This window comes from Podarcis erhardii, assembly GCF_964252035.2.
Source record: "Podarcis erhardii genome assembly, chromosome: Z".
In the NCBI taxonomy this organism is placed as follows: Eukaryota; Metazoa; Chordata; class Lepidosauria; order Squamata; family Lacertidae; genus Podarcis; species Podarcis erhardii.
This window is the reverse complement of record NC_138504.1, coordinates 19,170,218-19,185,525: the sequence shown is the minus strand read 5'-3', so window position 1 is coordinate 19,185,525 and position 15,308 is coordinate 19,170,218. Positions and strand designations below refer to the sequence as shown.

Below are 15,308 nucleotides of genomic sequence, written 5' to 3'. Positions count from 1 at the left end.
GCTCTGTCTGGATAAGCAACTTCCTAGGTCATTCTGAAGCTGTTTTTTTTGGGGGGGTGGAGTCTTCCCTGATATGTGTATAACATTAAATTTCACCATAACATTCTTCATTCACAGCTGCACCTGCCAGCTTAAAATAAATAATTGTACCTCTATAGGAATGGCTTTATTGTTTTCAGAGTTTGTAGAAATAGTTCTAATTATCTTTAGAATTTGTGCGTTACCCTGTTTTTACCTTGTATGCCACTTCCAATGGCCTTGGGGCTGTGGAGATGTTTATAAATTTGCAGAAGAAATAAAGACACAGAGAAGCTGAATGGTGGGGAGCAGGCTTATATTGATAAATTGCCTCAAACAGTCTGCACATTTTTGCTTCGAAGCACTCATTCTGCAAGTGCTAGAGATTTATGTGGCCCTTGCATTTGTAAGTCCAAGGCTTCATGCGCTCCCTCTAAGGGAGATGCAGAGGCCAGCAACACAAGAATGGGCGTTTTCAGTGTTGACTCCCCAACTGTGGAGTGCTTTTTTCAGAAAGGCCACCGGGCACCATCATTATCAGAAGAGCCTGCTTTCTTAGGCTAGTGCCCCATTTAGCCCGACATCCTCTTCTCACAGTGGCCAACCAGTGGGAGATGCCTATGGCAAGAAGGACCTGGGCGCAAGAGCGCTCTTCCCACTTGTGATTCCCATCAACTGGAATCCAGAGGTATACTGTGCCAGGTGAATATTTAGGTGCCAGAAAATGTTCCTGTTTGGTTCATAACTGGGATCATTAGGGTACAATACCTTAGCCTGTTTTTGGTGTTCCTCTTTTAGCAGGATTCACCCTTTTATAATATTTCAGGACTAGCATTTCTCAGTAAATAATGTTGTGTTCTTTTCATGTTGTTTTAAATCTTCGTAGGTTTTGCACAAGTTGCGACATTTTTTGAATTTATTTTTTTGTAGCAAGCAATGAGTAAAGATTTCTTTTCCTAAACGAAAGCTCAGAAACAGGCCTCCCTTTGCCCAGCAAAGAAGTACCACCTGCTCCTCTCTCGGCGACGCTGCTTATAGCCAGTCCAGAAGCTTCACTCGCATCGCCCATCACAAGGGTTGATATTGTTGCACATCCCCATTCTCTGCACCCATTGTGAGTCCTTGGCAGACCTCTTCTGCAGGGTTATCAGCTGGCTCCTTCCCAAGCCCAGACACACCAACTACCTGGGGCTGAGACCTGCAAGTCGGAGAGACAAGCGGACCTTTCCTACTCCCTTCCACAGACCCTCACCCCCACACACCTTGGAGCAAGCTCTGGAGATTGAGTTCAGCTTCATGGTGAAGCTCCTCCACCCCAACAGGACGAGCCAAGAAGATATTCACAGGCTGGTGCCATAGCAGCTTGGGAGGAGTGGGTTTCTTGACGTCCAGGTCTATGTTAGAAGTCGCTGGGGAGAAAAGATAGCCAGAGGGTGAATCACAGCCCCAGGCAGGGATTCTAGAAATACAAAGAGGTCTTAAGGCCTGTCCATGCTATACGTTCAAACCAGTTTCAAACCAGTTTAGCCACCACAGCTCCAATACCCTGCTTTCTGCAGCAATCCAGATCTGCCATGGGGAGCCCACCAGCAGACTCTCCAGCTGTTGCAAGTGGCATTCAGACGCTTGCTGCTTGCGATGCTGGCCATTGTAGACCGTGGTACCTCTGGTTACGTACTTAATTCGTTCCGGAGGTCCATTCTTAACCTGAAACTGTTCTTAACCTGAGACACCACTTTAGCTAATGGGGCCTCCCACTGCCGCCACGCCGCCGGAGCACGATTTCTGTTCTCATCCTGAAGCAAAGTTCTTAACCCGAGGTACTATTTCTGGGTTAGCGGAGTCTGTAACCTGAAGTGTCTGTAACCTGAAGCATCTGTAACCCAAGGTACCACTGTATAGCCATCATGACTAGCTGCTGTGGACAGCCTCATCCACCACTTTTGCCTAACCCCCCTCCCCTTTCTGAAAATACTTACAACAATCAATCTCCGTATATCACCCCCTGCCCCAAACATTCCATACATATACACAGGGGCAGCGTGCCCCATTTCACTGCTTGAGGTGAAACAGGAAGTGCTGCTTTGTTCCTGCTGCTGCTGCCACTGGCGGCAGGACATGCAGGGCACCTACAGGCATGCCGCCTGGGTGTGTGCGTTTGTGTTTCTTCTGCCTGAAGCAGCAGCCTCACCTACCTCATGGTTGGGCCGGCTCTGCATATAAGATGCAAATGATACAGTAAAACATTAAGCTGGGTTGTATAATAGTTTACAGAGTTGATTCTATCCGCTAGCTGTCTTCTATTCTCTGTTTTAACATATTTCCGCAGAGTGGGCTGTGGGTGGACTGTCCTTTCCAGTGCACTGAATGAACGTGTACCATACAGTTTTAAAATAATTATTTGGTTTTTGTGTTTCTTAGTGCTCTAAGATGACTCCTTAGTTTCTCCATAAGTGGTATGTTCCACAGTCCTTCCTATCATGTCTCTAGAGTTGTTAGTAGCTGTTTTCCAGTATTGTGTTAATATATTTCTGCTGCAGGCATGAAAAGAGATTAGTAGTTCCTTAAACAGTAAAATTCTTAGAGTCATCTATAAACGGATTTAATACAGTTAGCCTCAGATTAGATTGTCCACTTCTTCGTGATATATCATGTGGCAGTGAGTTCCATCAGTTCCCCTTTTGCTGCCTATCTGGAATCTTCTACCCTTTCATTTCACTGGATATCCCTGGCTTCTATTATTAACAGAGAGAGAGAGAGAGAGAGAGAGAGAGAGAGAGAGAGAGAAGAAGAAGAAGAAGAAGAAGAAGAAGAAGAAGCTTGGCTGCAGGGCCTGTTAAGCCTCACTCTGGCTTTCCTTCACATGAGAGCTGTGTTGACTGAAAAAAAATACCCATTCCTCATGTCATTTGCCAAACTAAACTGTTAGCATTAAGAATGAGCAAATGTTAATTTTCTCATTTTTCTAACCTTAAGTTCAGCTCACCATATTTCCATTATCAGTTCGAATATTTTTATTAAAAACAATAACAACTCATGAAAATCCATCAGCTTCCCAGTGCCAATTTCTCCTAATAGATATACAGATATACAGATATGCAGTTTTCCCTAATGGACACATTTTTTTTAAAGCAATTTCCCCAAACGTGATGAAAGAATCAGAGTCGGAAGGGACTCTAGCAGTCATCTAGTCCAACCCCCTGCAATGCAGGAAATCTGCCCACAGCCATCTCTAGGTGGGCTCAAACTACCCACCTTCTGAATGACACCCAGACACATTGGTTTTTCACTTAACAGATGCATTTATATGCACACTTTCAATGGTATATGCATTTTTGAACACATTACTTGGCTGGAGAACTGCATTGCAAAATTCACAGAGCAGTGCTCCTTTCGAAAGATGGCTGAGCTTTCAGCCTGCACATTGTTAAGAAAAGCATGAATTAGATGAGTGTGCCTTTAAATGCAAGCTGAATCAAATTTCTCCCACATCCCTAGTTAGCATTGTATAATGTGCGAACAGAGCAGAATGGTCCTTCCTGCACCAACATGTCCTTATGCCAACTGTCTGTTCCCTGTTCTCCAGGCACAAAAGGCACGCTTCCTCCTCATCAACACTCTCCCAGGTTGATGGGTTTCTTTGTTGCTGAGCCCCGGAACCACCATGCAAACGGCAGGATGAGTTGGAAATAACTGCACTATTTCGTGGTGGTAGGAGTGTGTTATTGTGCTTTCCTCTGAAGAGCTCCCGTGGGGGGTGGGGAGAGAAGGGACCTATTTAGGGATGCAATGGGCAAATCCTCCCAGGGCACCCTGGCATAACCTGTGAGCTGCCAGCATCATCGATAAGGGCAGAAGCTAATTGCTGGAGGTAAACCCCCTTCATTATACAGAACACAAGGAAAGAACACATGGAGACAGAAACACAGAATAATGTCTAATGCAGTACTGAGTCACACCAGTGTTGTCAATAGTGGCTGGCAGAAGCTCTCCAGGATTTCAGACGGGGGTCTTCTCCCAGCCCAAACTGGAGATGCCGGGGATTGAACCTGGGACCTTCTGCATTCAAAGCAGATGCTCTGACACTGAGCCACGGCCGTTCTGCTGTGAAATGGCACCTGGTGGGCTGGGGGCCAAGTCATAAGGCTACTCCGCATGTAGTTAGGAGCACACACTTTCTCCTGTCCAGATAGCATCACATCTGTGTGTGTGAGCTCTCCCTTCCTACTTCAGCCAAAGCTTTTAATTTCACAGCCAGAATGCTTTGCAAGGCATTTCCTGCCCACATTTACCCACAGTAGCCAGCAGATGGTGTAATTAGCTGTCCAAAGGCCAATTTCCGTAACAGGCTGGCAGCTCCTCACTTGGTATGTGGTGCTCATCTCTGGTTCTGAGCCAGCCTGCTTCACAGGGAAGCTCTCAGACCCAGGAGCCGTCCTTTTTATTAGTTAAGTGATGGAAGGGTGGAGTTCTGTGCATGCTCATTTTTTTTATTACTTTCCATTATGAACAGGACCCAATTTTAAAGAGCTCTTGGCCAGTTAGGCTGAAAAAGAGGACAGGGACTCTCCACCTTTAATACCCGTGGAGCTCCTGAACAACTATTAAATGTGCAGGAACCCTGAAACACATTGCAGATATCTAATTTTATGTTTGGTGATGACTAAAAATAGTTGTTGGTGTTTTTGTTTTTGGTGGGAAGAGTGGTTTTTTTTTAATCTTTTAAGTGATGCACAAGTGTGTTCTATGAAGGACATCCTCTCGTTTTAATGCCTGTTTTGTATTTTGGAAAGCATATTTGTTAGCCAATGTCGATTGTTTTAAAACTTGTTTAAAAAACAAAGATTAAGAAGAAATAAGGTGTTGTTGTGTTTTATGATGAATTGAAGAGGCCTTGCTTCCCTGTGTGTGTGGGGGGGGGAACCTCTCCTAAGATGGAGTTTGCCATCTGCAGTTTTTGTAAGCTGCTATTTTTATCTGCTGATTTGAGATGTGTTTGTACTGCTGAAGGCTCCTCCCTGCTTCATTTCCTACAATCTTATCTGTTTGAAAAACAAATTGCAAAAGGTTCTTTTGAATAAAACGAAGGGGGGCAGGGACATCTGGTCTGCAAGGCAAACTTGGCCCACCAGGAGTTTGAGGCTGGTTTCCCCAAACCACACCCACCCGTCTTATGTCAGGTGTGTGGGCAGGTAGTCACAGCTGCCAACAAACTATCAGGATCCTTCATGTGCACAATTAAGTTTTGGCAAGGGAAAGCAGGCTTCAGTTCTGGCTCTACTGCCCATCATCTGTTGGAGCCAAAAAGCACTGGATCATATTCCCTGCAGAGACCTCAAATGTACAACCCTCCTCCCTGGGTTTGCAAAATGACTTCACGACTTCAAAGCACGCAATCACCTGGCACCCATGTGACACTGTGACTGACCCCTGGGCGCAGTCCCACCCACCTAATTTTGCCCACAATGGGTATGATCAGGTAAAGCCCACAGGACCATAAAGACTCCCCACTTCTTAATAAGTATTAGTAATAAAGAATAAAAACACCCAGATTTTAAAAAATCTGTTGCTGAGTTAAATTGCACCAATTAGTCAATCCAAAGATTTTAATTGATTTAAGCCAGATTGTTTTATAGTGCTGAGCTAGAATATAGGAAGTTGCCTTTATACTAGGGTTAGCGTATGTTAGCTACTTGATAGAGAACACTCTTATATTTGAAGGCATGCCTGGTTCTGGTTTGGTTTAAAGATTAAAAAAAAAACTGCAAAAAGAGAGAGAAAGACAGACAGACAGACAAAGGAAGGAGCTTTGAAGCTGCTCAGCTGCTAGCATCAGATCAGACACCCAGATCAAGTGCCCAAAGTCTTCCTCAACATGATGAGATGTACTGCAATTCTTTTTGAATAACAGTAAGGACTTCCATTTTTGCATCTACACACATAAATTATCACATGCAAAGTGTATGCAAGCCTTTAGGCGGTGCATAAGTGGTCATTCTACTTCCTGCGGAGCCAAATAATGTTCTGTGCAGTCCAGTATAATCCACAACGGAGGTTGGGAATCATAGGATGCAGCCCCCAGGTCTGTCTGTTTTGTCACTGGGATTCTGCCCAAGTCATACACTCATATCCCAGGCCACACCCGTCTCCTCAAGCTACGCCTCTCATTCCCTCAGCTTCATGGTCAGGTCAGAGGGGGCCAAGCGGCAGTGGACCTGCACCATGCTAGACCGTCATGTGACTGTTGAGGAGGAGCACCAGCGAGAGGGAAGGAAGGAAGGAGGCAAGTGAAGAGGAGGTCACTCCTTCCTCCTCCTCTCTATGCTTGCTCACACCCGGCTGGGCTCCTCATCAGCTGCACCAACAGTGACACAACCGCCATTTTGGTTCTGGCCAAGCTCAAATACAGTAATAAAGGTGTTGTGTTTGAAGTCCCAATAGGTCTGGGGACACTTTTGTCCAAAAACAGGGCAACCTCATTTTTCTAGGGACTGGTGGCAACCCTACTCATGGCCTCTACAAGTGCTCTTGTCTAGCTGGAATACTATGATAATGCCTGGATGGAGAGAGGTTTGTGTGGGTATAGGAACATGTGGCTTTGGCATGGAATGTATCCTGCTGCACAAATTTAAGAGGCCTATTTCTTGCTATGCCCACTTTTGGGCTCTGGCCTCAACCCCGGAAGTGTGGTTGAAATTAATAAGCTACCCTGGTCTACTGGCAGTAGCTCAGTAGAGGTAGGGCTTTTTCCAAACCCAACCTGGAGGTGCTGAGGATTAAAGCAGGGAGTTCCTGCATGCAGAACATGCTCTCCACCACTGAGCCACAACCCATTCCAGAACAGACTGGAGAAAATAATCCTTGCAAAACATTCTGTTTTTTCCTTGCACCCTTGTCTCCAGTGGCTTTGCAGCAAAAGCCCCAGCGGTTTGGCTTCAGAGAAACCACTGTGCAGGCAAAAAGAGGATTTCCTTTTGCTAACAGTTTCCTGCCTGTTTTTCATGAAGATATGGCCCAAGAATGGGGGAGCGAAGACTGACTCTACAGCTGGGCGATTCCCCCCCTCTCTGGAGTTTCAGGAAAGGGGCTCAGAAGTTTCATCTCTCGGGAGACCCAGCTCCATTACCATGCTGCTGGTAGGATTTTTGTGGCCTTTGGTCAGGGAACCTCTAGCAAAAAACACCCCGTCATCTGTGCTCATTTGCAGAGAATACGCCAGCAGTTAAAAGAAAAAGGGGGAAGTGATGGAGCTTTAAGATGCCTTGTCATGCCCTGAAGTCTCGCATCACAGTGGAACAAATGCTCTCTCTCTCTCTCTCTCTCTTACACACACACACACACACACACACACACCTTCGCACTTCTAGGCAACTAATGTCCTGACACTGTTCCACGCACCAAGAGAGTGCCACAGCAGTGCATTTCCATGAAATCCATCCCATAAATTTCCTGCACAATTCAAGGAGGACAGTGGCTCTTGGTGGAGGAGGGTTACCCTCCATGCTGGAGGCGTTTTTGAAGCAGACTGCGTTCCATGGGCAGCAGCCTAATAAATTTTGGCACTTGGAAGTGAAAAACCTGATTCGCAGCCACCTTCACAATGCTTGCCAAGTCCTCACCCAAATCTGGTGGTGCAGACCACCTGTCCCCATGTGGAAAAGTGCACCATCAAAGCAGCTTCTCCATCACCTTGGCACACTAGAAGTTAGCTTTACCAACCAAATTACATCCTGCAGTTGTAACAGGTTTCATGTAAGGCTGTGCATACCAGATCACTTAAAAAAAAAAACTAGTTTTATTGTGTTTGTGTAAATAAAACTCAAGTCATTGAGAACTTGCTAGCTCTTTAATGAATCACCTAATGAGTTGCTAGAGGCAACCATCACATGGTACATAGTGGAGCTGACCCTGCTTCCCATCCAGACAAGTAGAGTTGGATGCCATCATTTCATTTATTTTATTTCATGAATTTACATCATAATTTTTGATACTTTTTTTGCATTTCCTGGAATTTTGTCCTGCTGAAGGAGGATGCTTCTCAGTTCACAAGGTAGTTTTGTGACTCATGCACAGCAAAATTAGATGGTAGAGGCCTGAGGTGGTAGAATGGACTGTACCGCTTCAGGGGACATCATTTAATCTTATTTTTATTTTACCGCTTCAAGGGACAAGTGAGGACCACATCATTTAATCTTATTTTTATTTTTTAAAAAGGAACAGAGTTTTAAATGCTCGTGTGTGTGTGTGTGTGTGTGTGTGTGTATAAAACAACCAACCAACCATCCAAAAAGCTCCTCTTAAGCAGAAAACTAGGACAGCAGGGAGATAGGATCTCTGATGTGTTAAGAAATAAAATATTGCAGGGGGTATTGTTCTCTCTTGCTCTCTGACATGGGGAAACATAGAAAAATGGCCCTCTCCAACTGCCGCCTGAAATATTACAGTCCGCTCTACCATCTCATTCTGCTGTATCTACAGAAAGGATGCATTCACCCCATACGCTTAAAGCACATGCCTTCCACCCCCAGAATCCTGGGAATTGTAGCTTTGCCAGGGTAAAGTACAGTTCCTAGTTTTCTTTGATCATGTGCTCTAAGTGTATGGTGCGTAGGCATAAACTCCCTGTAAACACTGCATAAGCAAATCAGGATGAATGATCCACTAAACAGATTGCCTGTTCACTATATTGCACACCTTGTATTTAAAGCACATCCTCCCAACAGAATCCTGGGAATTGTCATTTGTTAAGGGTGCTGGGAATTGGAGGCAAACTACAGTTCCCAGGATTCTTTGAAGCCATTTAATTTAAATGAATGGCATGTACTATTCAAGTCCTATGAAGGAGTTGGGTATGCTTAACCTACAGCAGAGACAGCTGAGGAGAGGGCATGATAACGCTCCTCATTAAACTCATTAAACGCCGTCACATACAAGTGGGCAAAGACCTATTCTTGGATGTCCTGGAGGGCAAGACTAGGCTCACAACCACATTTAAAGCATACGGCTCCCTGACCAGAGAATCTTGGGAACTGTAGTTCACCCCTCCCAGAGCTACAATTCCCACCACCCTTCACAATCTAGTTTCCAAGACTCATTGGGAGAAGCAATGCGCTTTAAATGTAAGTGAGTCTGGATCTAACGAGCTGAGGTCACTGGAAAGTAGTGGTTGATTGAGCCTCAGGAAATACACCTTGGTAGCAGGTGAAGTTAAGACCAATTGCCTAGAGCAGTGGTTAGGCTTTCCCTCGCCAGAGGTCTTCAAGCAGAAGCTGGGCAGCCATATTTTGGGGATGGCTCTTGCACTGAGCAGAGGTGAGGATAGAGTCAGAGATTGGAAGGGGCTGTAAATATAATTAAGTCCAACCCTCTGCAATGCAGGACTCTTTTGGCCCAACGTGGGGCTTGAAACCACAACCCTGAGATTAATAGGAGTCTCATGCTCTACCAACTGAGCTATAGCCTTCGAAATCTCTCAAGCTCTATAATTCTATGACCATGTAAGAGAGTGGACACAGGCCCCCCTGTCCTACTCTAGCACTGTCATGTCTGCAATACCCCCACATTTCCTGCAAAAATGTCTGGAAACCAAAGAAAGTGAGACAAAGGCTGGAAGAATTTGATCTAAGGTTGCCAACCTCCTTCCACAGCAGGGCTTTGCCACCTTCAAAGGCTTGCACACCAAATTCGGACATTAGAACAGGTTATATAAATTGGGCCATGGTCTCCCCAATTTCTCTTACAGCACCCATATGCACAGTATTATTATCACCCATTATCTCCGGTTCCACATCCCTTTGTTTCCATTACAGGTATGTACTGGGGGGGGGGTTACCTGCCCCCACACTGAAAGGCTACTGGAACAACGGGGTTTTCACCAACTTGCAGTCCAGAAGGAAATGTTCTGCCTCCTGCGCCCACTTGCCGTTTGAATTCAGGTTGCCATAGCAACCTGACATAATGGAAGACTTCCCTCCTTTTAAATAATTTGACTTGTTGCCATGCCAACAGAGGGAGGTACGCAGGAGCAGATTCGTCACTGAATATTCTTGCCTACATCCCCCCCCCCCCACAATACTGGAGGGTCCGAAAGGAGCCCAAGCCTCATGCACAAACAGAGCCCAAACCTGAACAGAAGATGAAAGTTCAGAGACACAGATGCACCCATGGAACTTAAAGCCTGTGGGATTTAACACAATGGGGTGGGGGTCTGAATCTCTGTGTTATGACTGTTCCAAATTCTGCAATATGCATACATTTTTCACCTGGGGTGTTAAAGTCCATCAGTGGTTGTGCTGCAAGAACGACTCCAAAGTTAGAAACTCTAACCTGTGGCCCTCTTGAAGTCAGTAGACTACAACACCCATCATCCAACCCAGCTAGAATGGTCAAAGGTCCAGGATTATGGGGACCTGTAGTCCAGCAACATCAAGAGGACCACAGATTTCTCCATCCCTGCTGTACCCTAATGTTTTGTGAATCATGGACAGCAGGAGTTTTCAGTGTGGCATCCAAAACTTACCAGGTATTGCGCCAAAAAAACAGCATCAGAAATGGCAAACAAATCTCACCAGTGCATTGCTTGCCACACCACCACCAGCACTCTTTTGAAATGTGCAGCAAGGACTATAACCCAGTGGGAGAGTGCAGGCTTTCCATGCAAAAGGTTCCACTTTTTGATTTCTGGAACCTACAGTTAACAAAGGATTGGGTAGACAAAGGATTGGGTAGGCATATTCCTGCCTGAAATCCTGGAGAGCCACTGCTCATCAGAAGTACAGTAGAAATACCCTGCTAAATAGGTAAGCTGCCCCTTTGCAACTTTTAAGGTTACTGTTTGATTCAAACAGCTGTTTTCTGGGCAACCAGTGAAAGGTCAAGCACCCCTCTCGCCAGGCATGCCCCTTGCTTAGGCTAACAGACACCATCTGGAGGTTTGCTCAGCATATCCCAGAGCACCTTGCAGCAGATGCACTGTGCCTTGGCAAACAACTATATGAAATCTGTCAACTCAAGATGGATATTCCTGTTCTTGTTAGAAGAAGAGAACATTACGGTATCCATGGATACAGAATGTCTTGTCCACACCAGGTTCTAAGAATCTCAGAATAATGAGACAAAAGCAACAGAGTCCAATCGAGAAGGGCACTTGGGGGAGGTCGGCATTGTCTATAGGGCTAAGTGGAGGAATGCAGCCTCGATTGAGATTGTTGAACAGGCATAGGGACCGCAACCTGTTTTGAAGCATGGGTGTGTGTGTGCTACCTTCTTGATGGCAAAACATCCAGAACAGCTATGTAACAGGCAGAAATCCTCACTGCAACCACATGCTAGGGAAAGCTCTCTTGCTCCTGCTTTCAGTAAGAACACTGGATAGCTCAGATGTTTGGAGCGTGGTGCTGATAACGCCAAGGTCGTAGGTTCGATCCCTGTATGGGACAACTGCATGTTCCTGCATTGCAGGCAGGTTGGACTAGATGATCCTCACGTGCCCTTCCCAACTCTACAATTCTATGATTTTTTTAAAATCCTGCAAAGACCCACCCAATCCAGTGTTCTGTTCTCATGGTGGCCAACAAGACATCCAAGGGAAGCCTGCAAAGCAAAATCAGAGCACAGCAGGACTCTCCTCACATGTGATTCCCAAGCAACTGATATTCAAAGGCATGCATCCACTGACAATGGAGGGGGAATAAATATTAGAAGCAATATGCCTCTGAATACCAGTTTCTGGGATCTCAAGCAGGGAAGGTGCTCATGTCCTGGTTAGCAACTATGAGAACAGGATGCTGGACTACAGAGGTTTCCTGTCTGGTTCAGATACCTGGATCCTGCAGGGAAGAAATAAAGAAAAAGAGACAACTCAACTGGGTATGACCATTTGGAGCAGCGATTCTCAACCTGTGGGTCCCCAGATGTTGTTGGACTACAACTCCCATCATCCCTGAGCTCTGGCCTTGCTAGCTAGGGGTGATGGGAGTTGTAGTTCAACAACATCTGGGGGCAGCAGACTAGCTAAGGAGCTACAGCATAGGCCAGCTTTGCCCATGTCCGACCCCTCAGCATTTGCTGCCTAAAGAAGCTTGCCTCACTCTGCCTCATGGTATAGCCGGCCCCTGCTCCAGCGGTTTAGCCATAGGCATATAACAAGCAAGCCCCATACCTAGATTTCAGAACCACCTCCAGCAATTATGGGACCATTTTCAATTTTTTTGAAGAGTGGGAGAAGGGGAAAAAACACACAAAAAAACACAGGGCTTTTATTCCCATGTCATCAAGAACTTTGGCTTGAGAACATTGGGTGCTAACACAAAAGAGAGGCAGGATGACTCATCGGATCTGCGCAATTCTTGAAGTGTTTGTGGTCTTGAGAGACTGCAGGGGTGGGAAAACCTTTTTGGCCTGGCAGACCAGATCTTTAACTCCCGACAGGATGTCATTATGATGGCAGTTGGCGACAGGTGGATGGTCCTGCTGCCTGTCAGAGTTGGCCCACAGTGATGGAGGCAGGACAGAACCCCCTGCCCGTCAGCTGATGCGCAGGGAGTTCAACCTTGTTATTATTATTTTTTTGCAGACATCAGTTGTGTGGGCACCTGATCCAGCTACAACTCAACCTGTCCCATCACACCTAGTGTTGCATATGATGTGAGGTATGCAGCAAGCAGGCAAGGTTTAGGGGAAACAGCCTGGTGGGCTAAAGCAGGAGGTTCCCCACCTGAGATAGACTATGGGTCTATCTCCTTTGGGTGTGCATGATGACAGTAGGAGGGGCCAGCACGAATAGTGGGCAGAGACACCCCTTTTCTCTCTCTCTCATTCACGCATATTAGCATGCATGCCATCCATGCATCCTCTCTCCCACATGTAAAGGTAAAGGGACCCCTAGCCATTAGGTCCAGTCGTGACCGACTCTGGGGTTGCGGCGCTCATCTCGCTTTACTGGCCGAGGGAGCCGGTGTGCAGCTTCTGGGTCATGTGCCCAGCATGACTAAGCCGCTTCTGGCAAACCAGAGCAGCGCACGGAAACACCATTTACCTTCCCGCCAGAGCGGTACCTATTTATCTACTTGCACTTTGATGTGCTTTCGAACTGCTAGGTTGGCAGGAGCTCACCCCATTGCAGGGATTCGAACCGCCAACTTCTGATCGGCAAGTCCTAGGCTCTGTGGTTTAACCCACAGCGCCACCCGCGTCCCCTCCCACATGTAGATATCCCCTAACTCATCATCCTCTCTTCCCTGGAGTAATAGGCAACTAGCAGCCTGATAATTCAATCCATCCTACCCAGCAGTTTTGCTGGGGCTTGGCTCCTACCGTAGCACCTGGCCCCCAAGGAACTTAGTCCTTTTCTTCCTGCGTGTATACAATTGCTAGTCCACATTCCTATCAACGCAATAGCCATGCTTTGGATGGATGAAAGCCTGAAGGGGCCAGTAACACAGCTTTCCACACAATTACTCACTCCCACTTGACTGGAGATACAGCCAAGGGACTCTTTAACCACCTCCTCCATTTCAAGAGCAACATATGCTTTGACAGAACCTCCAGTTAGTTGCTCCGAGACACAGCCAAAGGGTCTTTTGAAACTTTTCCTCTGAATTGCACCAGAGGCTCTACCTGAGTAGCAGCTGGGATGTATCAGAGAAAGAAAGCTGCCCAGAGCCTCTTCTGGGAGGCAGTAGAAGAGCCCTTTGGCTGGATCTCTGCTCAAATGGGAGCAAGCAAATGTTTCTGCTGTTTAATTGCGCCCGTTTAAAACAACAACAACAACAACAACAACAACAACAGAGGGGGAAGCAGGTACCAAGCAGGCAACTGTCACTCTAGACATTGACTTATACAGATAGACCTGACAGTACAAATGCTTTTGAAGGCAGCTGTGCAAGCATCAACTTTGACCATCACATCTGTGCATTATTGCTGCTTGTTTGCTGGGGGCATTCTGGATCTCGGTAATAATGAGGAATTGGGATTTGCCCCTTGCGTGTAATTTAAGAGGACACCTGCTCAGTATATCAGTTAGTGTGGGATTTAAAGCTAGCCCAGGAATAAGCCAGCCCTTCGTCATTCCACTACCAGAGGACATAAAGTGGGATTTCTCTCCCTTTGGGCCTGAATTTCAGATGGCTGCTGCAGGCAGGAGGAGGCAGGAGGCAGGGACCCAAAGGTAAGAATAAAAATCACAAGCCCATTTGCAGAAGACAGGGACAGGGGAATCTGTGACCCTCCATATGTTATTGGACTACAACTCCCATCAGCCACAGCTACGCTGGGGAGGAATGGTGGGAACTGCAGTCCAATAACATCTGCATCTGGACAGCCACTGGCTCCTCGTCTGTGGCATATGAGATGCTTCAATTGCTGGGCTCTGGAATTTTAGGACTACATTTCCCAATAGCCCCTGCCATGGGCAGCATCTCTGACCTAAGGAGGGTTGTGTGGCTGGGAAAAGGAGGGGAAGCTGGGTGTGTGTGTAGGAACAGAGAAAGGGCTACAGGCTGGAAGAAGACCAACAAAACACCAGCACCGAATCAGTGGTGGAAAAGATGATTCCTGCTAGCAGTCAGGAGTGCAGGATAGCCCTGAACTTGTTTCCAGAGTCAGGTCACATCCATACTTTTACATTTAAAGCACCCTTAAAACACTTTAGCTGCCAAGTCTTCTCCGAAGAATCCTGGGAACTGTAGTTCGTTAAGGAAAGTAATCATACAATTGTTATTCTCAGCACCCTTAAAAACTCCAATTCCCAGGATTCTTCGTGGGAGACTCTCTAGGGTTTCAGGGAGGCGAAATTCCTACCTGAACCAGGAGATGCTGGGGCTTGAACCAGGACCTTCTGCAGGCAAAGCAAGTGGTCTCCCCCACCGAGCTGTGGCCCTTCCCAAATATAGGCAAATCTTAAATAGCATTAGTAACCCATTCATCCACCCATCAAAATCCTCAACATCATCCAACACCTACTATCTCAGCCAAAATGGACATAGAGTTGGAGATCTATGACTGCACCTCCTGCTTTTTTGCAGGAGGGTTGCTTATTTTGAAGGCACTGCATGGGGAGCGTGGGCTCTGAATTTGATCATGGAACTGGGAGAGAGGCGGTATTCCTTCTTGTGCTTGTGTCCTGATCTGAATTGCCTTTTGCTGGGTGGAGGGCATAAGAAAGCAGTTGTCTATATCAAGCCTGGATTCAGGCAACCCCCTGTGGTGCTAACAGCAGCTTACTGGGAGGTGAGGAAACAATGACAAAAGCATCGCAGGGAAAATTATTATACACACACTTTCCCCCAGCT

General features: G+C 46.4%; 1 protein-coding gene across 4 annotated transcripts in view; it reads right to left on the bottom strand.

Moving 5' to 3' along the window:
* The window catches only part of NHSL2 (NHS like 2), a 108,240-nt gene that overhangs the window by 17,739 nt on the left and 75,193 nt on the right, over positions 1–15,308 (bottom strand). For all 4 annotated transcript variants that reach the window (XM_081847897.1, XM_081847898.1, XM_081847900.1 and 1 more), the window contains exon 2: positions 1,281–1,427. In XM_081847897.1, the coding sequence (XP_081704023.1) occupies positions 1,281–1,427 (147 nt within the window). The remainder of the gene's footprint in view (positions 1–1,280; positions 1,428–15,308) is intronic.